Genomic DNA, 25,046 nt, shown 5'->3' on the forward strand with positions numbered 1-25,046 from the left:
CGGTACGCGGGCCTCTCACTGTTGTGGCCTCTCCCGTTGTGGAGCACAGGCTCCGGATGCGCAGGCTCAGCGGCCATGGCTCACGGGCCCAGCCGCTCCGCGGCATGTGGGATCTTCCCGGACCGGGGCACGAACCCCTGTCCCCTGCATCGGCAGGCGGACTCTCAACCACTGCACCACCAGGGAAGCCCTATATGTATATTTTTAACTGCTTCAAAGAACGTATACGTGATGCATCTAAGAACAAGGGGGTTCTCCTACATAACTTCAATAACATTATCCCACTTAAAGTAATGCTTCCCTAATTTAACATCTAGTCCATAATCAGATTTTCCCATTTGTCCTCAAAATGTCTTTCGCAGCTTTCTCGCTAATGTAGGATTCAATCAAGATTCTGACTTTATGGAACAACTAGGCCTGTTTTGTTGAATGTTTGTCATTAATTAATTAATGTCATTAATTTAAACTCTTCTATCCCTTTGCACTTACTGTAAACTGGAAGTTAGGTCTAAAGCATTTATTAGTTTCAGGTTAAACCTTTTGTATAAGATGATGCTATGATCTCTGCAGTGTATCACACAAAGTATGGCTCTGTGTGATAAGTAGGGACTAGAGATAAGTTTAGACACTTGTTAGGTCATCTGCTAGGTGATGGCTACCAGGCTTACTCTTCACTATTCAACCACTCAGTCACCAATATATTCCACATTGCTAAATCTAATCGACATTTGACCTTAAAACACTTTGTTCAGTTGGCTTGCAAGGTACTAACCACACCTGCCTGATTCTCCTCCCATTACTGGCTGCTGGCCCAGTCTTCCTTTCTCTGAACTTTAAAACATAACCAGAGTTTGACCTTGGGCTCCTTGCCCCCTCTGCTCATGGTAATCTCATCTAATCCTAAAGATGGTTACATTCGCCTCCCTAGTGACCTTTCCACTTGGATATCTAATAAGAGGTCTGAAGACCTGTCCAAAACCAAACTCCTTTTTTTGCCTCTTAAACTTCTCAGCTAATGGCATCTGCATTCAGAAGTTTCTCAGCCAAAAAACAGCCCTGAATTCCTCACATCCTTCATCCGATCTTGGATCCATCTAAAATCTCACCATCTCTACTATTACTCTTGTTGAAGACATTTGTGTCTTGCTTGGATGATTTCAGTGACCTCCAAGTTGGTCTTTGTTTTGCCTTATTTGTGTCTCCTAACCTATTCCAGTCTGTTCTCATAGCAGTCAGTGATCCCTTAAAGGTCTAAGTCTTACTTAGATGGCTTCCCACCTATAGACGGTAAGGACTTTACAATGGTCTGCAGGGCCATAACTTACCTGCCCTCCACCCTGCCTCACTCAGTTTGGAGTTTACCTCTTGCTCACTGCGTGTCCCACACTGGCCACCTTTGCTGTTCCTCCAGTGCAGCTTGCGTACTGCCCTTAGGACCTTTGTTATTTGCTGTTCGCTGTGTACGATGCACTTCTTCCATAAAACTTCATGACTAAATCTTTTTGTTCAAACGTCATCTCAGGCCTGTTCTGACCACTGTTTAAAATTGCAGCATGACATCCTGCTTCTTTTTGCTGTTTGTTGTTTTGTTTTTTTCTGTAATATACTATATAATTAATCATTGTACTCTTTGCTGGAATGCAGTGAGGGCAAAGATCTGTGCTCACTGAAGTATCACAAGTGCCTGCAACAGTGCCTGGCACATGGTACATATGCTCAATAAATATTTTGTGAAAAAATTTCAAACTACTTGAACAGTTTGAAATTTTCAAACTTTTCAGATTAGTATTTCATTAACCACAAGATTTAGCACATCAGAATATCCCATTTGTGAGCTTTTACAGTATTAAGGAATGGACCTAATTAAGCTGACACTTTGTAGGCTGGCTTGAGGGTTTTGTGCTCCATTAATGGCTACCACAAATGAGCTTCATGTTTCAATTTTACAGCTTCAATTTGAATATTTACAAAACAGTTTCCATCCTGCTACTCTCACCTAATCTTTAAGTAGACAGTAAGAAAAATCAAAGTGGTTCAGTGCCTGACATGCATTTAGATAGGCTGAATTCAACTAAATGCCTAGCAAAAGAGAAAGGATGCAGGGCTCAAGAGCCCTCAAGTGCCTCAGACTGACATAAATCTGCTGGTCTGTGTGAGGCTCTGTACCCTGGAGTGTAAGCATTTTCTCAAAAGGAATGGTTTCTAAACACAATTTTATCTGACGCTCATCTGCACCATTTGAAAGCTGAGGAAATTGCGTTGTAGATACTGATGTTGTCTTCACGTTAATCAGACATGGAGTATTGCTGATTGCCTCACTTAGACAATAGGTGGAAAATCCTTAAAATCATTCACACATTCTCTCCCTAGATTTTACCAACCATAGTCAAAAATGAAACACATGATCGAGGGCACCTCTGATTGGAGGGGAATGGCTAGGGGATATTGAGAAAAAATAGTGACCTAGTTGCTGTTAAGATAAATCGTGGAAAACTTCACACAGTAGAAATCTATTCTCTGATCATGAGCATTGGCAGAGGCTCTGCTCCATGCCCTCATTCAGGGACCCTTAGGTGACAGAGGCTCTGCCTTTAACACATGGATTCCAAGGTGTCAAAAGCCTCTTATTTGTCCAGTTTCTTCCTTATTGGTGGTGGTGTTTATGTTTACATATCATAAATTCCTTACTTTCCAAGTTGACAGCCCTTTGTGCATATGTACATGTTTTTAAATTCTACTGAATAAGAAATCCTGGCATCTTTTAGATGAAGACAGTAAGACTTAATCTATCTGAACTAATGCTACTCTGGTAACTGTCTCAAAGCTTTGTAGGGCTAGACACTTTCTGGCTTATAATTTCTGGTACCTTGGGATTTACCTTTCTTTTTAACCCTGGCAACATTCTGATGATTTGTTTTGGAGTATATTTCATCTAGCACTTTTAGTTTTTGGAGCAGGAAGTGGGGAAGGGAGTATTTATCCATTAATGTCATCTTGGCCCACCCTGTTGCCAGAGGGCTAAGATGCCCTTTATACTCATAATACCTCCTTTACACTCCAGAATTAATGAAGTTTAAGTTAAATATTAAGTTTGTTTATATTAAATTTTTTTTTTTTTTTTTTTTTTTTTTGCGGTACGCAGACCTCTCACTGTTGTGGCCTCTCCCGCTGCCGAGCACAGGCTCCGGACGCGCAGGCTCAGCGGCCATGGCTCACGGGCCCAGCCGCTCCGCGGCATGTGGGATCTTCCCCGACTGGGGCACGAACCCGTGTCCTCTGCATCGGCAGGCGGACTCTCAACCATTGCGCCACCAGGGAAGCCCTATATTAAATTTTAAAACAATTAGTTATACATTAAATTTGTCCTCAAAGCAAACACACAGAAAGACCTGCAAGTACACAGTTGTAAGGTTTGCAACTAAAACAGTCTTCACTGAATTTGGACTTTTTTTCTCCTGGTCATATTTGCATGGTAATTTTGGTATGTTAGTGAGTATACTTAAAGGCACATCCCAGAATTCTCTTGGAAATAGAATATTAAATAATGAACTTGAGGTCTTCTTGTTTCATTGTCTTGATGAGTTCTTGTCATGGAAGAGATTCAGATGCCATTTCATCTGTGTCTTAAAAGGTTGATGTGATGTGTAAAGGCCTTAGAGGCTCTAAGACTCCACGATGGGTCTTCCTGAAGTAGAATATTTACTGCCTTTAAGCATAAAGCCAAACAACTTGGGGCTTTTTAAGTTGTATGACTAAAGGAAATGGGGCAGCAGAAGAAGTTTTAGAACCTCTGTAGTCACTAGGAGAAACCTCTAGAATCTTCATCTTATTACATAATTTACTAAAGTGAGGAATGCCAGTGCAAGAAACTGGGGGAGCAGGAATAAGTACTATTAAATTAAATGCATATTAATACATACCCCTAGACAAAGGAATTTATTACATTTATACATTATGTATGTTCAAGAACAATTTATTCATAATTTCTTAATGAATGAAAATTGCAGTGATACTCTGAGAGAGGTTCTACTTGCAATGTTAGCATGTTACTTGTTGGATTCTAAAGTACTCCAAAGGTGCTTTGATACATTCCTGATAGGGATTAACAGTCTACTTTTCTGTTAAAACATCACACAGGGATTACACATTATTCTTCTTCCCAAGCAATCTTCCTCTACCGGTGTGTAAATATGATTGGTCTCCTTTTTCTCTTAAGCTAAATGCTATCTTTCTGGCTTCACTCATTTGCTTTTTAGCAGCCTCCCCATGTTAGCCTTGCCACATGGTCAGTCTTCTGTTTGGTAGGTTTTATAAATCCTAAAAGTTCTAGTTCAGAAACAGCTCTAATAAACCGAGCACTGGAGGCTATAGCTAAGGAAATTCACCATGTACTTCTGACAAAAAGGGGTTAAAATCTCAATGTTAAAACATGATTTAGTAAACTGAATACATACTACTAAATTAAACTAAAACCCTTACTGGAAAACATTAAATGTAATTAGACTCTACTGTCAATAAGACACGAATGGAAAAGTGTGTAACACTTGAAAACATTAAATGTGATTAGACTCTACTGTCAATAAGACACGAATGGAAAAGTGTGTAACACTTGTCTGGTTCTCATTTTTCAGAGTATGAAAATTGCTTCCCTGCCAACTTCTTAAAGTATATTAATAACCTTAGAAAAACAGAGAATTCAATAATGACCATTTTTGGTGACTTTTGGAATATGACTTTTATATAAGTTTTAGACCAAATAGTTTAGATTTGGGCCATTTTAAATTCAGAATAAGTATTTAGGAACGAGTTATTTTGGGATGGTATGGTTAAATCTCTAATGTAGATCTGGAGAAACTATAAACTATTCTGTATGCTTACTTGGACACTGTAGAATTGATTTTAAAGGATACTGGATAATTTCATTCCTTTCTTCTGAGGTTACAGAATTTGCATCCATTTTTTCAGCAGCTGTCACAACTGTTGCAAAGGCCTTTTGAGAGAGAGGACAAAAGAAGATAAAAATCTCTGCCACTGCCAAACATCTTTTATGGCACTTGATGGCTCTGAATTTAAGATAGGTCAAGCACTGCTGCTGCTGGTAGTTGACACATTTTTAAAACTTACACCAAATTTCAGAGTCTCAAAACTACACTGATGATCACTATAAATAAGTACACAAAAACAGAAATATAGATCAATGGTACAGGATAGAAAGCCCAGAAGTAAACCCACACACGTATGGTCACCTAATTTACGACAAAGGAGGCAAGAACATACAAGAGGCTGAAGACAGCCTCTTCAATAAGTGGTGCTAGGAAAACTGGACAGCTACATGTAAAAGAATGAAATTAGAACACTCCCTAACACCATACACAAAAATAAACTCCAAATGGATTAAAGACCTAAATGTAAGACCGGACACTATAAAACTCTTAGAGGAAAATATAGGAAAAACACTCTCTGACATAAACCACAGCAAGGTCTTTTTTGACCCACCTCCTAGAGTAACGGAAATAAAAATAAACAAATGGGACCTAATTAAACTTAAAAGCTTTTGCACAGCAAAGGAAACCATAAACAAGACAAAAAGACACCCTCAGAATGGGAGAAAATATTTGCAAGTGAAACAACGGACAAAGGATTAATCTCCAAAATATACAAACAGCTCATGGAGCTCAATATCAAAAAAACAAACAATCCAGTTAAAAAATGGGTGGAAGACCTAAATAGACATTTCACCAAAGAAGACATACAGATGGCCAAGAGGCATATGAAAAGATGCTCAACATCACTAATTATTAGAGAAATGCAAATCAAAACTACAATGAGGTATCACCTCACACCAGTCAGAATGGCCATCATCAAAATATCTACAAACAATAAATGCTGGAGAGGGTGTGGAGAAAAGGGAACCCTCTTGCACTGCTGGTAGGAATGTAAATTGATAACAGCCACTATGGAGAACAGTATGGAGGTTCCTTAAAAAACTAAAAACAGAACTACCATACGACCCAGAAATCCCACTACTGGGCATATACCCTGAGAAAACCATAATTCAAAAAGAGTCATGTACCACAATGTTCATTGCAGCACTATTTACAATAGCCAGGACATGGAAGCAACCTAAGTGTCCATCATCAGATGAATGGATAAAGAAGATGTGGCACATATATACAATGGAATATTACTCAGCTATAAAAACAAACGAAACTGAGTTATTTGTAGTGAGATGGATGGGCCTAGAGTCTGTCATACAGAGTGAAGTAAGTCAGAAAGAGAAAAACAAATACCATATACTAATGCATATATATGGAATCTAAAAAAAAAATGGTTCTGAAGAACCTAGGGGCAGAACAGGAAAAAAGTCACAGATGTAGAGAAAGGACTTGAGGACAAAGGGAGGGGGAAGGGTAAGCTGGGACAAAGTGAGAGAGTGGCATGGACATATACACACTACCAAATGTAAAATAGATAGCTAGTGGGAAGCAGCCGCATAGCACAGGGAGATCAGCTCGGTGCTCTGTGACCACCTAGAGGGGTGGGATAGGGAGGGTGGGAGGGAGACGCAAGGGGGAGGGGATACGGGGACATATGTATGCCTATGGCTGATTCACTTTGTTGTACAACAGAAACTAACACAGTATTGTGAAGCAATTACACTACAATAAAGATCTATTAAATAAAGTATTGAGCTCTCTGCATAAGAAAAAAAAATTAAAAGATAATGGAATGGTTTCTGAACAATCTTATATTTCAGAGAATTAAGAAACGTGCAGAGAAAAACAGGAAGCAAAACTATTCAAAGTTGAAAAGCAAAGGATGCCCTGTATCCTCTACTCAAACCTCCATCTCCCAGGAAAATGCCTATTTTTCTTGGAAGCAGCCAATTATGCATATTTTTAAATGGTGACATTTTTCAAATAGGGCCTTTAACAGAGTTAACTTTTGTATAGTTATTCCAATATTTTCTTTTCTTTTATGCAATAAGGGAAATGCTAGTTAATAATGTACTTTTTTATTCTGTGGAATAACGGAACTGACCTAAACTGTTTAGCTTTTGCTAAACATACTAAAATGTACTTATTTTGACCTGGCATGGATGCAGAATTGGCTCGGTTGAGGGTGTGGGATCAGAGTGCAGGGGTTTGTGTGGGACTGTTGAGCAGTTAGCTGCTTTTCTGGAGAAACTTGCCAGGTGATTTATAATGCTTTCCAAACCAAAGACAGGGCATTGAAAAAATAAAGAGATGAGTTTCAAAGTACCAAAAGTATAAAGACATTCCAGGAAAGTTGTCATGGATGGTTAGACACATAGACAGCTTGCTCTTTCCCCCTGACCTACCTCCGACCAGTCCACAAGGTTGATTAGCCTGCTGCACTCCAGGTGCAGTTTATAGGCTATGCAGATGTCTGGGGCGACATTTGGAATACAACCTTCTTCACTTCTCAGTGCTTCATTCTAAAAATAACAGTAAACTAAGATAACTACCTTTCAGAAATGATGAGGAACAAAATCAGACATTAATTAACCTGCTAACCTGAATTTAGTAAGCCAATAAGTGGAGTCTTTGGTTTCCTTTATTTTGTGAGTTGGCACCTACTCTCCAATAGTTAGCTGGTTGTTTAGGATGAGGTCTTGGTCAAAATCCCTCTAGCTCCTAATCACTAGATGAATACAGCCAGGATCAGAAGACAAGCATTATTCTTCATTCTCATCATAAATTATTTTTTTCATTTTAATCATACATTATTCATTATTGAGACTCTAATGCATTTCTGGTTTCCATAAAAGTTCATGGAATTTTGTGGATTTTCAATAAAATGCCACTTCCAACATTTGCAATTACATGAATTCTAGCAATTACTATACTGTATTAATAAATACCAACACCCACTACCAGGGATATAAGTTATCTCTCAAAGAAGACTACTGTCAACACTGCAGATCCTAACCTCTACAAAACCATCAGTGTTTTTTCAACCTATGTGAAAATGATGGTTCTTATTAAGAAACAAAATCTCTCTCAAACATAACACACGGGAATTATATCCTTCCCAAAACTGCTGAAATCGCACCAGTTCTCTTCCGTGACTTACTACTAGCCAAAAAGACAGATTATGTAAAGTTTTAATTTGTGGTTTAATTTGTGGTTTATATAATAAAAATAATTGATATTTTGTGCCTTAAATATGAAATTATTCAAGTACCCCACTACCACCGTCATTGAAAAATCACTGATTTACATCTTCCTACTCAGTATTCTCTTGTAAGGCTTATTAGCATGTTTGTGTGCCATTTTGGACAGGAAACCAATACATCGGAACTCTCTTCATAGGTTTTATGGAGTCACTTCTTAAGTATCCTCTGTTGCAAGATTTCTAGGTGTTATAACTGAGTTGATAACTTATTAACAAATTAACAATTTAATATTAACTTAGAAAATTATCAGGAAATTACTTTGTGTGTATATAACCGAAATATAGCTTACTGAGCTGTTTAAAATGATATTACCTGGTCATAGGAAAGTTAGTTTTAAAAATTCTCAACTGTCTTGAACTCTCCGTTTAAAGAACAACTTGGAACTGGCAAATGTGTCTGGAGTTTAGCAGTTTTATCCCTGGCATATTGCTGGCTGTCCTCTATACTCAGCTCTGGAGATACTCTCAGAGCAGATCTTTCTTTGGTTTAAAATCCAAGATGAAATTCCTTTTTTTTTTTTTTTTTTTGCATCAGAAACAATCATTTGGCTCTTTTAAGTAATTTCACTGGGCCATATGGTTTGACCTATTATCTGCTGTTATGTCTGTAAGAAACCTTTCCTTTATTTTCAAGAGTAGTAGCATTATACTCAAGTCTTAGTGCCTATGATCTGGTTTTATCACATGAAGAAGACAATTACGCATGATCAAAAGTTGGCAGTGTTAGTTCATTGGCTTAGAAAAAGCCCTCTAAAAATCTAAAGAATTTTAAAAAATATCTGAAAGAGGTGCAACCCTGAGCTGCCAGTTCCCTGCTCATTAGAACTGAAAATTTACAATATTTTTGTGATACATAAAGCCTGGAGTCTGAACTAAATTGTCAGAGAAATGACTGCTTCTTACCTTGAGGTAATAATACGGGTTGTTGAGTGCGGTATGGAGGGCGATCCGCGGGGCAGCGTTCAGGTGCTGGCGAAGGGTGTGGGCAGCACTGAAGTACAGCACCTCATGCAGAGGCTGTGTCTCTGGAAGCAGGAGGTATTCTCTGAAACCACCGAAGTCAGGTATCAGCTTTTAGATAAGCACAGGTCTATTTTCAATAAACCACTTTTGTCAGTCCTCCATAGAGGGCTGAGCAACTTACCGAAAAAGCAAAATCAACAATAGCCAAAACCAACCAAATATCAAATCCAGTGCAGCTGCACTCAGAATTCCACCTCTCTGTGTAATATTGTTTAAAACTTTGACTTTCTGGTGTACAAGAAACTATATTTTAGTTCTGATTTAAACTTCTAGGAACAAATGTATATAAATTACATTTCTGCTCAAAATCTTTTTTTTTTAACGTCTTTATTGGAGTATAATTGCTTTACAATGGTGTGCTAGTTTCTGCTGTATAACAAAGTGAATCAGTTATACATATACATATATCCCCATATCCCCTCCCTCTTGCGTCTCCCTCCCACCCTCCCTATCCCACCCCTCTAGGTGGTCACAAAGCACCGAGCTGATCTCCCTGTGCTATACGGCTGCTTCCCACTTTGCTCAAAATCTTTAAGGTAGAATTTCTTAAAGTATAAATGAATACTTTCTTAAATTATTTAGGAAACAGAGATATCCATATTCCTTCTCATAGCAAACATTTAACTCCTGGCAGTGTTAAACACAGGCCTCAGACCTGGAATTAAGAGTTTAGGAAATTCTTTTTTGATCACAGAGATATCTCTCATAGAAGTAATATAGGTAAAGTTTTTTATGTGTTAGACTTCCTCCTTACTTTATAGGCAGAAAAGGCTAAATTTTAGCTTCAGAGTATTAAAAACAAGGAAATCATTTATCATTAAAATTTCAATTATTAAAAAAATACCACTGTAACTTGGGATTCTTCTGTCTTATTTATGAGCTAGACAATAAACCAATTTTAATGAAATCTGAACTTAAAAGATAAACCATTAAAAATTTCATCTGAATATATAATGAGCCTATCAGCTGGTATGAACTGTGACAGTACATGGTTCCTGGGTGGCCTAGAGGGTAGCCAACTGAAAGGGAGAAGCTTTGGCACCCATAACCCAAAGACAGAGTAATAACTCACTAACTTGATTAAAGCAGTTAACTCACATGCCTTCAAAAGATTTCTGGGGCTTAGTTAGTCCTGGGCCTAAAGTATTTTGGTCACATGACAGATCTGTATCAGCTCCCTTTCCCACCGGTGCAGGCAGAACCAAGCAGCTCCCTAAGCCCAGCCACTGGGGAAATTACTCTTCTTCCTGGTGTCCTGGCTTTCTTCCCTCCTGGAGAGGATACCAGGGCCTAGAAAAGTCCCACCACACCTGCTCCTCCCGTGTGGTCTGGCTCTGAGGAAGAGAGGACGCAGAGAGGGTATGACCCATGTCCCTCCCTCCCCACCATCTCCGTCCTGCCCGTCTCAAGAGCTCCTGGCCCCCTGCTCATTTAGCTTCCAGATGCTGCTCCTTCTTCAGAGTCATTGGAATAAAACCCATGTGCAAAGAGCATTAGGATTCTGACTTGGCCCTAAGAACCAGCATTCTATACCTCAAGTACTGCTAACATCTGACTTGAGATTAAGCTATTTAGCTGTAGTCTCAGGAATGGTTTCTGTGATGCGAGCTGCCTCCCTGGATGGCTGGCTACCCATTTGTAATTTCTGACCATAAACTTCCTATCCCAACCTCAGGCTGTTTTCTCCCCAATCATTATACATAATGGTCATTAACAGTTCACGTTGGAGTCCTTGCTCTGTAATAAGGACTGGAAATCTAACAAAGCAACCAGGTAAGAGTCAATTTCAGAAAAAATTTTGTCTCATATTTGTCCTCTCCCTTTTTAACATCTTTATTTAATTTTTAGAGATTCAGATAATTCTCAAGGCAAAAGGCCTTTTTAGATATCCTCAAAGAACCTCCAGAGTCTAAATACTTGCCTGTATTTTGTTTCCACTGGGCTATGTTAGTTGAAAAATACTGACAAAACATCATCATATATTAGAATTTTTATCCAACTCCAAATTTGGAGACTGGCACGGACATCAGCAGTGAGTCTGGCACTGGAGCTCTGCATGACACTCATTTTAGACTCAGAGCAGAGTCCACAAGCAAAAGAGGTGGTGGTCTGGGGGGAGCTGGTAGGACCACTTAGTATCCACAAGGGCTACAAGGTTGAAGCTTGTACTTTGGTGAAAACAATAACTTAGAAAGCGGCAACTTATTCTCATTTCTCAGTAGTTTCAGCAAGAGCTGCTCATGGTGTATGGGGAACTCTACTCCTGGAGTCTGTTGCTTATAGTGATCTTTCAAGGGCTGCTTTTCTCCAGAACTCCAAGCTCTGTTCAAACATCTGTGGTGTGGTCTTTGGGGATTGTGTGGGGAAAGAGAGCGGGCCTTCTGAAAGATGTCAGCAGACTGGGACTAACTATGTGACTTTCCAAAAGTCACAGCCTCTCTCTGGGCTTTAGCTGCCACATGAATCCTCAGGTCCCATTTAGCTCTAACATACTACAGTCCTCATCTCTTCCCTGCTGGGATACTCAAGCTTGGTAAAGATAATAAATCCTAGTATGGAAATTGTGATTTCACAATACAACACATTTCAATCATGCCCAGCTTTATTTCAATAACTGCTCAGGAAGGTGAAAAGTCAGGCATATCAGGTCAAAGATCATAAAAGGGGAATGGTTGGTTGGTTTCCAACCCTACAATTGGGGATTTGTGGGAATGCAGAAAGGAACATGACATTTGACCTATAAATTATGCCAAATTATACTGTAAAATCATTTTTAGCAACTACAATGGTCTCAACTTGGTAAAAGGGAAAAACCAGGAACTTGGGGCTAGAAACTACAAGAACAGGAAGGCCCAGTACGGCAAGGTTAATTCTATGAGTTTTCCAAGGTCATTTCTAGCCAGTAGGTCACTTTAGAATTGCACTGTGTCACTTTTATGTGACCCATTTCTCTCACTTTAACCTTCCTTTTGTCATACTTGGTTGATCATTTCGACCTCTGTCCTGACATTAGTAATTTCTCCCCAGTGACCAGGAACAATGACTCTGCCCCAAAACCATCCTGGTAAATGGAACTCTTCAATTTCAAGAAGGACAGGCAATTTATCAGAAAACCACTCTTTGTCTTCAATAACTGAGCTGCTTTTTTTTTTAGTACTTGATTCTAGTCAGTGCCTAGCCTGCTGCTGAGTTTGAATTGCCATTAAAAAACAGAATAAGCAATGACAAACAACAGTTTTTTCCCTATTTAACTATTAAATCATTTTATTTTTCAGACCTCTCATTTTTTTCCTATATGGCATGTCCCACCTGCAGGTGAGGTGTGTGATTTTAAAGAGCTACACAGAGCTGGCTTTTGGGAAATCCAAATATCAGAATGACCCAGGTTTCCCAAAAAAGGAATCACCTTAAAATACAGGTAGGACTGGTGGACTTCTAAACTGACTCTGAGTACCCTGCTCACCATGCGTCTGTGCTGACATGATCCAGAGTTACACTGGTATCCCTCAGAATTAGAAACCCTTTACTCAGAATAAAATAGGGTATTACAGCTGGGCTGGGCTATTTTCTGGGTTTGGCCCAGATCCAGCATACTCTGAGCAAAGACAGAGCAAGGATTAAGTGTAAGGCAAACACTCTGCTACTAGGGGGAAAACACTCACTTTTCTGTTTCCTGTTCTGTTTCCATCCCCACCCCCACCCAGGCCTAATGAACTACATCAAATTTAAACCTGTGTTCTTGAACTGGCAGTAAAAGAATGAACTAAGCCATCTGCTGAGCCACCTTTATAAGGATGGGAAAGGAATAAAAATTACAAGTCTGCGCTGGACGGAGGGCCTCGAGGAGCAAAAAGCCTAACCCAGAAGTGTCCCGGACTGGCTGCGGACAGCTATCACACCAGTGTTATTTGGGCAAATAGCCTGATTTTTAGCTCTGAAAAGCAACAGACTCACCGCGCCAGACTGTCGATGAAGCTCACAAGCTGTTCTCTGAGGACTTCAAACTTGGTCTGCCTCTTACTTGCTCTTCTTAACTCCTTCATTTCCAATAATGACTATGGATGAAAGAACACACCTTGTTCTGTTTCTGGTGATTCTGAGACAGAAAGCCCCTCAGAGGGCAGCTCTGTTGCTCAGGCAGAGGCAGCTGATGCCCTTTCCATATGACAGAATGTACAGAAAAAGAACCAGATCAATAGGGGTTGTGTTTATCTTTTATTTTTCAGGACTGGGAAGAATCTCTCCTCCTAGGTATTTTGCTTCAAAAAATATAAAATGACTTTTCAGAGAAAGAGGAGAAGGGCAGCTTACGTCGCTGCTAAGTTATAGGGCAGAGCGCTCACGAGCCACAAGCCACTAATTCATTTGAGAAAAGGACTTCCAAGAAGAGAACGCTTGCTCTTTGCCATGCTAACAGAATAGATTCCATATGCTTTGGTTTGCTTAGATTGATATTTTATTCTACGTTTCTCATAACTTGGTATCATGGTTTACAGAAGGTTCTTTACTTTGACAACCAAGATCCTAAAGTTAGAACTATCTGAAAAAGGCTACACTAGACACACTGTGGCTCAATTTCTGCTCTATACTCAATATGCATTTCTTTAAAAAAATCAAGAAAAGTATCTAAAACTAAAGAGTCTCTTCTGAAACTCTCAATTTGATCAAACTGAAAAACAAATACATCAGATAAATAATCAGATTCCTTTTTGCAACCAGGTTCCCATTTTCCCTTATTACTAGTTAATTCTCGTTCTGAGGCTATCGGAACAGTTTCCGCCAACTTCTACATGGAGAATGAGGATAGCAGTGGGGTAAACAGGATGTTCAATTTATAAGTGAGTTACAAAGTCTGCTTTGTTCCTAGTTGTGGTTTAAAAATGAAAACAAAAACATCCAGGCAGAGCTAATCTAGAGCACACGGGAACATCAGGGGATGTGGCTGGAAGGATAAGAAAGTGCTCTGACCTTCTGAAGATGATAGAGGTCTGTCTTCTGAAGTCCCTTTGACTGTGACTCAGAAGTATCTTCTTCTTCTTCTTCTTTGGCTTCTGCTTTTAATACAAAACCAACATACAGCAGCTTGGGTAAATCCATTTAAGAGAACAAACATTTCTACTACTCCAAGGGAAATAAAGTTTCATCCATTTTTTTTTCTTTTAATGTGGCAGGGGATCAAGGTTCCATCACATAAACGATTTCTTCCAGAAGCTGAAGGTCAATAAATATTACATAAGTTATGCTGCAGAGAGGTCTTCAAAGAAACCAGCTACTGAATTTTAAAAATGTGACCAACAGTGAGAACAAAACAAAATACAAACAAATCCCCTCAAACCAATAGGAAAAAAAATCTCCAAACCTTTGTGCTGTTATAAATAGCTTTTAAAAAACAAACAAATTTAAATTATGGTCCTTTGATTATGCCATGATTGATGTAAACAATTCAAACCTACACCCTGGCAAACTTGGCCTGGATCTTCCCATTCTCTATATTTGACATGCTATTTAAGTCTGAAGTGGGTAGTGCATATAAGTTTTGAAATAATCTACTGAAATACAAACTGTATCATGGTTCTTTAGCAAAGGAAACAGAAAACCGTATCTGGTAAAAGGTGTAGTTGTGTTTCCAGAGAACATGAGGTTCTAACCGCCTCTCCCTGATGCAGGGCAGGTTTTAGGAACCTCACACTCACATGGCTTATTTGGCCAAACCTAAGACAGGAAGATGCAGCCAGAGAATCTGCCTTGTTCTCAAAGAATAAATTTCTTTTTAGCTATTGATAAATCTTGGTTCAAGAAAGATATGCTTTAAGGTTAAAATATCTAATAAATTCTCTGTCCCATTTCATTAACATGTAGCAGAGCCTTAAAAATAAATCTGATATGACACTCTGACCTACTTAACCCTCCAAATGTAATTTTAAACCTAAACTGTAATGTGTAATAACTGTCAAGGAACTAGAGATAGCATACAAACTGTACGCCTGTCCAATATGGGAGGGTGGGGTTAATTTCACTTTATTATTAATAATGTGCCACTTTTGAAAACAGAAAAGTACATTTATTCAAGACACTGGTTTTGCTTCAACTTACAAAATTCTTTATTCTTCAGACAGTTAATCATCTTAATTACCAACCTTCCCATTTCTAAAAGCTGTGTTCCTTTATTTAATATTAGCACATCACAGGATTTGTTCACTAGCTTATGTTACATGAACTCTAATTAAAATTATTATAATATCTGCAGTTTCATTTTACAAAAATCCGAGTCCGATTTTATAAAAGATTGAAATTTACCTAATTTATCTTATATTCTTCTAAGTCTTTTACCCTGTTTATATCCTTAAGGGCAGCCCCTCACTGTCCCAGTGACCCTAACTAGGTGGCGACTGTGAATCCGTGAGAAAAAAACAATGAGCTGGTGATTAAGAAAGAGGTAGGCTCCAGGCTGGGTACTACCCTAGCTAGCTACGAGATCTCAAGCAAGCTCCTTCCTCTCCCTGGGCTTTAGTTTCTGTTGCAGCTGGACTCAATAATCTCTATGATACCAATTTCCAGCCCTTTAAAATATTTATGATTTGAAAATGGTTCGGCTCACTTGTCCTGCAAACGCACTGCAGAGCAATAATGTCTGCGCGTGATCTGGAGGGAGCCCCTGGTACCATGGGGTGGCACTTCCTCACGCTCATGCCCCTCCAGTCAAGCAGGCTGGCTCTTTCATCTTGCACTGGCTCAGCACTCATGGGGCCTAGCGCTGCAGCTATGGAGAGAGAGGGAGGGATTCAGCAAAAGATGTTTCCTAAATCTAAAGGATTTAAAGACAAAGGGACACTTGCCAAACACAGAAAGGATTGATAGGGACATTCCAAGTGCAATGTTTTCACCATGCCTTGGTTCGATCCGTGTGCTTATACACCAAGTTGCCTCTTTTCCCCAGACCCGATTAAAAATTTCCCTAAATAGGGGAAAATAAGAAGTGCACAGTCATTTTGATTGTTTTACTGAAAGAATACTATACTTTGGTGCTAGAAGCAGAGCAAGAGAAGAGCCCATGAAAAGTTAAACATCAGTATCAATCCACCAAGCCCCCTCAGAACAAAGAAGTCCTGGAGCATCAGAGTGCTGAACAGGCTGCCTGTGCACAAGCAGGCATCCCAGCGTTCGGCAAACATAACGAATCCTGTGCAGGTCACGCAAGGTAAAGGAAACTGTGCCCTCCTCCAACACTGAGGAATGCCAGGCTGCCGCAGTTCATTGAGGACTGAAAGATTCAAGCTTTGTAAACCTGATTGAAGCAAACCTCATGCATATTTTGGTAATCAGCATGCCAATGAGCCTCACTGCTGTGAAAGCAGTTCACAGCTATTAATTTTCAGGCTTACAAATAATTTATGCAGTGTTTTTGAAATCTATAAAGAACTTGATGAAATGCTTAAGAAAAACATCTAAAAGGAGTCCTTAATTATGACGCCCTGCTACTCTCTCCAATCTTTCTGATTTCTTTTTGCTGCCCTTTTTGTTTTCTCCCCTAAGGTAAGTCCTCAAAACTGTCCATCTGGAGAAAGAAATTTCTTTCCTGCCCATTTGATAGTTTTCACTGTTTAAACCAAATCTGGAAGAGAACCATTTGGCTTAGTTGTCACGTTGTGCTATTCTGAGGCTTGGTATACTGACTGATGACGAACTACATTACCTCTTCATCTTTCAACACATCAGAACGTGGGGTTTTCCATGTTATTTTATAGTTAAATGACTGTCACAGCCAGTAGAATTGGCCAGATATTATATTCTCACCATCGAGGCTCTGAAACTGGGCCAGGAACTCCTCTATTCTCTTTGCTGTGTTGCCAAGCTGCTTTTCAGAAGAGGACTTAAAAACCTTGAAACATTTCTGAAGCATGGCCATCAGTTCATCCTTTGCCAACATCCTAGAACAGAATCAGTGACAGGAGATGTAATATAACTGGAAAATTCGTGTACTTAAAAAACACTGTCTACATTTTAAATGTTTCTGGTCAGAAGAAGATGGTATAAAATGCTTCATTGGTAGCTACCAACTTTTTTGGGGGAGACTTTCCTCAATGTATGTGATATTCGGAAGTATTCAGAAGAGTTCTCAGGATAAAGCTCAACTTGGAAAGTTTACAATCTGGGTTCATGGCCTAGTTCTGGCACTTACTGTTTGTAATATAGAACGCTTTACTAAACATCTTTGATCTTTGGCTTCCTTGCCTGTAAAATGGAAATAGGAACTCACCTATTTCACAAGGCAGATGGAAGCTTAAGAATTCAATAAGAAGATGCATTTGAATGAAGACTCTAGCACAGTGCTTACCACAGAGCAGGCATTTAAGGTTAGTTTCCCTTTCCTTCAGATCTAAACATAAATAAGGGACAAGAAACGTCTGCTGAGGATGTAACACTCATGCTAAATTAAACCTTGTTTGAAATGACCAAAAAAGTATTATCAGTGATTTCTTTATTATTTTAGCTAGGCTTTATATCTTCTATGGGCTTTGTTAACACCAATCAGTAAATCCACTGAACTTTAAGACTAGTAGGCAATTCTGTTTGTTCTATATAGCATAGGTAGAATGATTCTGTAATTCCTTCAAGGCCATAGAGGAAATCTTTGTTAGACATGGAAAATGAACACAGATATTCTAAAGTTAAGATCCTGTTTTCAGGGTCATTACTTATAGGATCTCTCCCCTAAGATCATATTCAGTAACAGATGAAAGTACAATGATTAAAAGTTCTTACATTAATCATGAAAGAAAACAATCAGCCAAACCCTATGGGTCATTCTGTAAGAAAACTCTCTTATGTTTGACATTTTTCATAGTAAAAAATTTGGGGAAAATACTATTATTACTAAGTTAGAGAAAAAAATGAAGCTAAGTAGACTATGATTACCTCAAAATTAAGCTGGTTACTTCAACTAAAATTTAAACCCAAACCAAAACAAAAAACAAAAAAAAAGACCCAGAACAAAAGCAAACGAATACAAACAGTCACACAACCAATAAATACAGAAACTGGCAGGGGTGGACAAAACGTAAACTTTTCCCTAGTTTTAAGAATATAAAATCTTCTCTTCCTCTTTCTACAACAATGAAATAATTATCCAAAGTGTAATCTTTATCTGTGAATGAAGGGCAGCTAACAAACAGGTCAAAGACAATGAAGCCAACACATTTAATTCTTGATTACATTTGAGATTATTTTAAATTTCTGGCTTTCTATTGCCCAGATGGAGTTAAACTATTAAGAGAAGAGAGTCAACTCGAAGTCAGAAACGGTTGAACAATCTGTCATACGCGAACTTAAGCCCTACTCAGACTAGATCAGCATTTCCAGGCTCCAAGGAATCCCGGGCACTGGCTTGCTGTAAGGGCAGAGGCTGAGGAAACGCTAGAGGTCTAACCCGCAAGAGCAGCACCCTGAGGACTAGCTCCCCAGGCCACAGGCAGCCACACCTCACATCTCTTTGCAGCTTACAGAACTGAATACTGAGGAGGGCAAAGCCCAGCCTATTATTCATTTTCAGGATGCAATAAAAAATGGCATTATGTCACATAATTTTGAAATCTAACTTTACCAGTCATAATTTTTAATGTGGCATTTGATTGGAAGGGGTAGCTCTTTCATCTCAGGTATAAACTTCCAGGGATTCAGACAGTTATTACTCTTTTTATTCTTAGCCAAAGACTATGCTCTTATTGTTTCCATAGTAACAAAAGACCTTATACGTTCCCAAGTACTCTCAGGTTTAATATAAAACAAGACTTGAAGTAAGGCTGATTAGAGCAAATAATGTGAACCCAATAAAGTCATTAATTGAAATTTTTCAATTAAATTATATATATTTACACAAAGAACTAACAAAGATGCCTGCTATCATCACTATTATTCAGCATCATTCTAGAATCTACTCTACAACAAGAAAAAAGAAGCAAGTGGTACAAACATCAGAAAGGAAGATGAAATTCATTATTTGCACAGGATACAATGGTAAGGTTAGAAAGTCTAAGAAAGCTACAGAAGTATTAAAGAGTGTAAAAAGGGTGGGGGGCTTCCCGGGTGGCGCAGTGGTTGGGGGTCCGCCTGCCGATGCAGGGGACGCGGGTACATGGGTTAGTGCCCCTGTCTGGGAGGATCCCATGTGCCGCGGAGCGGCTGGGCCCGTGGGCCATGGCCGCTGGGCCTACGCGTCCGGAGCCTGTGCTCCGCAACGGGAGAGGCCACAGCAGTGAGAGGCCTGCATACCGCAAAAAAAAAAAAAAAAAAAAAAAAAAGGGTGGGTGCATATAAGGCAAATACATGTGTGTGTGTATATGTACACACATGTCAACACCTTACATTTACATGTAATCAATGTCTTAACATTAAACTATGGAAAAGAGAGCATGTTCAAAATGGCAACAAAAACTATAGAATAGGGCTTCCCTGGTGGCTCAGTGGTTGAGAGTCCGCCTGCCGATGCAGGGGACACAGGTTCGTGCCCCGGTCCGGGAAGATCCCACATGCCGCGGAGCAGCTGGGCCCGTGAGCCATGGCCGCTGAGCCTGCGCATCCGGAGCCTGTGCTCTGCAACGGGAGAGGCCACAACAGTGAGAGGCCCGTGTACCGCAAAACAAACAAACAAAAAACTATAGAATATTATGACAAACGTGTAAGACATAGCAAAAAAATGAAAGCCCTGAATAGACATTTTAAGTTCTAACTCTCAGTACTGTAAAGATATAAATTCACTCCAAATTAATCCAAAATTTAACACTTTTTGAAACAAAATTCCAGTGGGCATTTTTTAAAAGCCAAAAAAAAATCACTCTGAAATTAATCTGGAAAAATAATTGTTCCTGAAACAGGAAAAAAGTGTATACTTGAGTATATGTAGTGAGTGGGGCTATTAATATATCAAAAGGTATATGCTACAGTGATTAAAATCAGATGGTACTTTGTATAGGAATAGACAGGACGATAGAAGGAAATAAGAGTCTAGAAAGAGATCAAGGTATATATGAGAGTTTGGTACATGACACAAAGGTACCACTTCAAATCAGTGGGGAAGAGATGGGGTGTATTGGAAATAACTAGTTTGAAAAAAACAGATCATTACCTCAATATATTTCAGAAAGAATAAAAATGTTGGGGAGGGGAAAGAACCAGTCCATCAATCATGAACTACTAGAAGAAGAAAAGAAAACTATTTAAGTCTGGTAACATCCAGCATCAGCAAGAGTACAGGGAAATAAATACTGATACATTGTTGGTGCAAGTGTACAACAGTGTTTATATTTTAGACTCAGAAAGTCTATGTATTTATTTTGTGGAAATAAATATACTAACGTGCAAACACAAACTCACCCTCAGTGATTACTGTTTGTAACAACAGAGAATTAGAAACAACCTAAACATATATCAAACAAGGGACTAATTAAATAAAGTGTTACACTTTCAAAACAAGGGATACTACATAGTGGGGATAAATAATGAAGTAATACAAGTGATGACAGCTAATATTTCTATGCACAGGTATGTATACCAGGCGTCATTTTATCTCCACATCACTGTATGATGAGATACTATTATTATTCCCATGTTAAGAGATGAGAAAACAGAGGCACAGAAGACTCAAGTAACTTTCCCAGAGTCTGGATGGCAAAGCTGGGATTTGAACCCAGTCTGGCTGGGCATCTGTGCTCTTACCAATGATCTTATAGTGCATCTCAAGACACAATGTCCATGGTAGAATATTAGGAGCAAAACAAATAACTACCATGACAAAAACCAATCAGACAAATCCAAAAAACAAAAAAATGCAAATTGTGGAACACTGTATAGTATGATTTAATATGTTTGTGCCTGGAAAAAAAAAACCTGAAAGTACAAACTGCAAACAGTGGATGACTGGCTTTCAAAGTTATATAACACAAGGGGTAATGTCAGAAAGGTACTGTTATGTTTTCATTTAGATTACTGTTAGAGTGACTCCAGCAAGCACTTTGGACAAACCACACCTAATTGAACAAAATTAACTAAAAATGACTAAAAAATAAAAATTAATTTTATCTCCCCAAAGTTTGTTACATATAGCAGCCCAAACAGAAAATTAAGGATTGAGGGACTTTCCTGGTGGCACAGTGGTTAAGAATCTGCCTGCCAATGCAGGGGACACAGGTTCGAGCCCTGGTCCGGGAAGATCCCACATGCCGCAGAGCAACTAAGCCCGTACGCCACAACTACTGAGCCTGCGCTCTAGAGACTGTGAGCCGCAACGACTGAGCCCATGTGCCACAACTGGTGGAGCCCGCACGCCTAGAGCCTGTGCTCCCCAACAAGAGAAGCCACCACAATGAGAAGCCCACACACAACAAGGAAGAGTAGCCCCCGCTCGCCGCAACTAGAGAAAGCCCATGCGCAGCAACGAAGACCGAACGCAGCCAAGAAAAAGAAGAAAATTAGGATTGAGTCCAGCCACCAGACCAGCATTTTTCAAACTGGGTTTTCAAAATGGGTTTCAACCATTATTAGTCAAGAAACCATTCATTCATTCATTCAGTCAGTCAGTCATTCAATAAACATTTACTGAATACTTACTAATACCAGGCACGGTTCTGGGCATTTAAGATACACCTCAGTGAATCAAAAAACCCTGTCCTCATGAAACTGACATTCTAGCTGGGATGGGGGGTGGTGCAGAGATAACAAACACTATCTCATATTACCATATATTTGTTAAAAATTGGTATTATGGAAAAATATTGAGCAGAGTTAGGGGGGAGGGTTTGAGGGCAGGTAGGTTTCAATTTTAAAATAGTTATTAGGCCTCACTGAGATGACATTTGATCAAACATGTGAAGGAGGTAAGATAGCCATACAAGAACGTAGGAGAAGAACTTTTCCTGAGAGAAAACAATGCATGCAAAGGCCCTACGGTGGGTATATGTCTGGCCTGTTCAAAAAACAAGGAGGCTGAGGTTACACAAGTGGAAGTCGAGACCGAGTGGTAGGCAATGAAGTCAGAGAGAGGGAATAAAGGGCTAGATCATGTATGGTCATTGTATAGATGGTGGTTTTACCCTGAGTGAAAACGGGAGTTTTGAGCAAAGGAGTGACATTATCTGACATATTTTAATAGGATTATTTTGACTGCTATTTTGAGAAAAACCAGTAAGGGAGCATACATGGAAGCAAGGAAGCCAGTTAGGAGGTGATGGCAATAATCCAGATGAGAGGTGACGGTGCCTTGGACAATGGTGGTACCAGTGAGGGAAGGTGGCAAGAAGAGGTTTGGTTTCTTGAAATATTTTGAAGGCAAAACCCAAGTTTTTGGCTTGAACAATTGGAAGGATAGGGAGACTGCAGGAAGATTCTAGGTTTCAGGGGAAGATCAGGCATTCAATTTTGAACATGTTAACTATGAGCTGTATATCAGATATCCAAGTGGGGGTGTAAACAGGCAGATGGACGTTAAGAGTCTGGCACTCAGGAGAAAAGTGTGGGCTCTTGATTAAGCCCTGGGGCACTGTAATGTTAGGATGTCAGGGAGAAATTACCAAAGAAGACTGAGGGGAAGGAACATGCATTGAGGTAAGAGGAAAACCAAGAGAATCTAGGCCCTAGAAGTCATTAAGGAAGCAGTGATGAACTGTGTTAGAGGCTGATAATAGGTTAATGCAAATGAAGACAGAATTGATCATTAGAAACATTTAGCAACATGAGGGTTGCCAGTGACCTTGATCAAAGTATATTGCTAGAGTGGAAAAGCCAAATCAGCTAAAGAGAGGAGAGGAGAGAAACTGGAGATAGTGTGACAATGCTTTCAAATTTTGGTGGATTCCATCTAGCATTTACTTTAAAAGAAATAGAATAAAATTGAAAAGTAAATACAGTTGTCCCTCGGTATCTATGCGGGATCGGTTCCAGGACCCCTGAAGATACAAATATCCGAGGATGCTCAAGTCCCTTATATTAAATGGCATAATATTTGCACATAACCTATGCATATCCTCCCAGATACTTTAAATCATCTCTAGATTACTTATAATATCTAATACAGTGTAAATGCTATGCACATAATTGCAAATACAATACAAATACTATGTAAATAGTTGCCAGTGCGTAGCAAATTCACATGCTTTTTTTTCCTGCTTTTTAGAACTTCTTGGAATTTTTGTTTTTTTAATATTTTCAGTATGTGGTTGGTTGAATCCATGGATGTGGAACCTGCAGATACAGAGAACAAACTGTACCAAAGTCTAAAAGTCTGAAAGCCAGCACGCTGGACTACTTTAAAGAGAAAGGAAAAACAAACGCATCTAAGACAAGTCTCATTAATGCTGAAAAAGCTATTTATCGTTAACTAACTTGATTAAGTGATTATATCACTTTTGCGTAAATGGTTCAAAACAGACTGTGATACTTCATGTGTTGAAAGCTTTATAGGTTGTTATTTTTTAAAAAAGTTTCCTTAACTAAGACAGAAAGAGAATCATTTAGCAACCATTTAAAAGCAATCATCCTGCAGGGCAATGAGTGTTCTGCTTCATCATGCAGAAAGGCAACAATTTCTGGTTAAGTACTGATTATATAAACGTCTGATTGAGAACAGGCTAGAAGGAGAAACTGGCCAATCCATGGCTAATGCAAAGATCTTCCAAATAATGAGTTCTCAAGTTCTAAACAGATACTACCAGTATAAAACAGCTTCAAAAAATATTCAAACACTCAAACCTGCAAACATATCAACAGACTAGAAGAAAGCAAAACAAAAAGGCTTACAATAAAAACATTCACAGAGATTGTCTTCTTCCAAGACAACACAACAAAGTAATCACATATGATCCTAACAAGTGAAATAGAAACCAAAAATATGCATAATTCCTTTTAACCTTGATATTTCATATCAGACGCCACTTCCTCCAAGAAACTGCTCGACCTCCCAAACAGAGGTTAACTGTACAGTCTATTAGTTCCTTAGTGCCCTAGACCTCACCCAGCACAGCACTTATTACTCTGTATTCTACCTGCCTGTCTACTTATCCACCTTAATCTCCCACTTGGCCAAAATTCAGTGTGGGTAAGGACCCCACACTGTGTCATCTTTGTCATCAGTCAGTGACTCCACGTATCAAGTATTAAAAAAACATTTTTTTTAATGGACGAACAAGGCAATGGCCATGCACTGAAAAAGAATTTCATGACCTAATGTGAAGAATAATTTCTCTATTTTCAAATTGGCTCAAGTAGGGGAGCACCTGAAAGTCACGGGGCCCTTTGTGGAACACCACGCTCTTTTTATTATGTCAAAATGAATCAAGTTATTAACTCTACCACATGGTTAGAGACAACTTTAGAAACATAAGATATATACCTATTTTATTGATGTACTACAAAAGTACAATCCTGAGTTCAGAAGAAATAAAGTTGTCAAACTCAGTTTGATCAGCAATTTCTGGTTTTTTTAAATTAATATTTCTTAGCTACCTGTTCATTTTACTAGCAGAAAAGTGGCAGTACACACTAAATTTTTAATAAAGAAAAACAAAATACAAATGCAGATCTTATTTCTGTTTATTGAGATAAAAACCATTGTTCACTATTAGCAGTGGAATACCTTAGTCTAGTTTTGGAACTAATTTGAGATCAACTGCCTAAAGCCATCCAGCTTCTTTTTCTTTGATGGCTTCATTTTTTTCCCTCAATTTTGTACCCCTTTTTTATTCCCCTTTATTTTCTAGAACAGCGTTTCTCAAAGTGTGGTCCCTGGACCACGTGTCCGAATGTGGTGAAGTGCTTCTTAAATGCAGATTCCTGCT

The 25,046-nt window shown here is 39.0% G+C and overlaps 1 protein-coding gene across 4 annotated transcripts in view; it reads right to left on the reverse strand.

The window, feature by feature from the left end:
- Window positions 1–3,909: 3,909 nt before the first annotated feature.
- ORC3 (origin recognition complex subunit 3) overlaps window positions 3,910–25,046 on the reverse strand; it is a 62,495-nt gene continuing 41,358 nt past the window's right edge. For 2 of the 4 annotated variants that reach the window (XM_007467304.1, XM_007467302.1), the window contains 7 exons: window positions 17,017–17,150; window positions 14,191–14,273; window positions 13,177–13,277; window positions 9,103–9,244; window positions 7,343–7,459; window positions 4,911–4,990; window positions 3,910–4,358 (listed from right to left, as the gene is read on the reverse strand). In XM_007467304.1, coding sequence (XP_007467366.1) covers window positions 4,253–4,358; window positions 4,911–4,990; window positions 7,343–7,459; window positions 9,103–9,244; window positions 13,177–13,277; window positions 14,191–14,273; window positions 17,017–17,150 — 763 coding nt within the window. In that variant the 3' untranslated portion in view covers window positions 3,910–4,252. Of the gene's footprint in view, window positions 4,359–4,910; window positions 4,991–7,342; window positions 7,460–9,102; window positions 9,245–13,176; window positions 13,278–14,190; window positions 14,277–17,016; window positions 17,151–25,046 lie in introns of all 4 variants that reach the window. The other 2 variants (XM_007467301.1, XM_007467303.1) reach the window with 2 other exon arrangements.

This window comes from Lipotes vexillifer, unplaced genomic scaffold (genome assembly GCF_000442215.2).
Source record: "Lipotes vexillifer unplaced genomic scaffold, Lipotes_vexillifer_v1.1 scaffold554, whole genome shotgun sequence".
Lineage (NCBI taxonomy): Eukaryota > Metazoa > Chordata > Mammalia > Artiodactyla > Lipotidae > Lipotes > Lipotes vexillifer.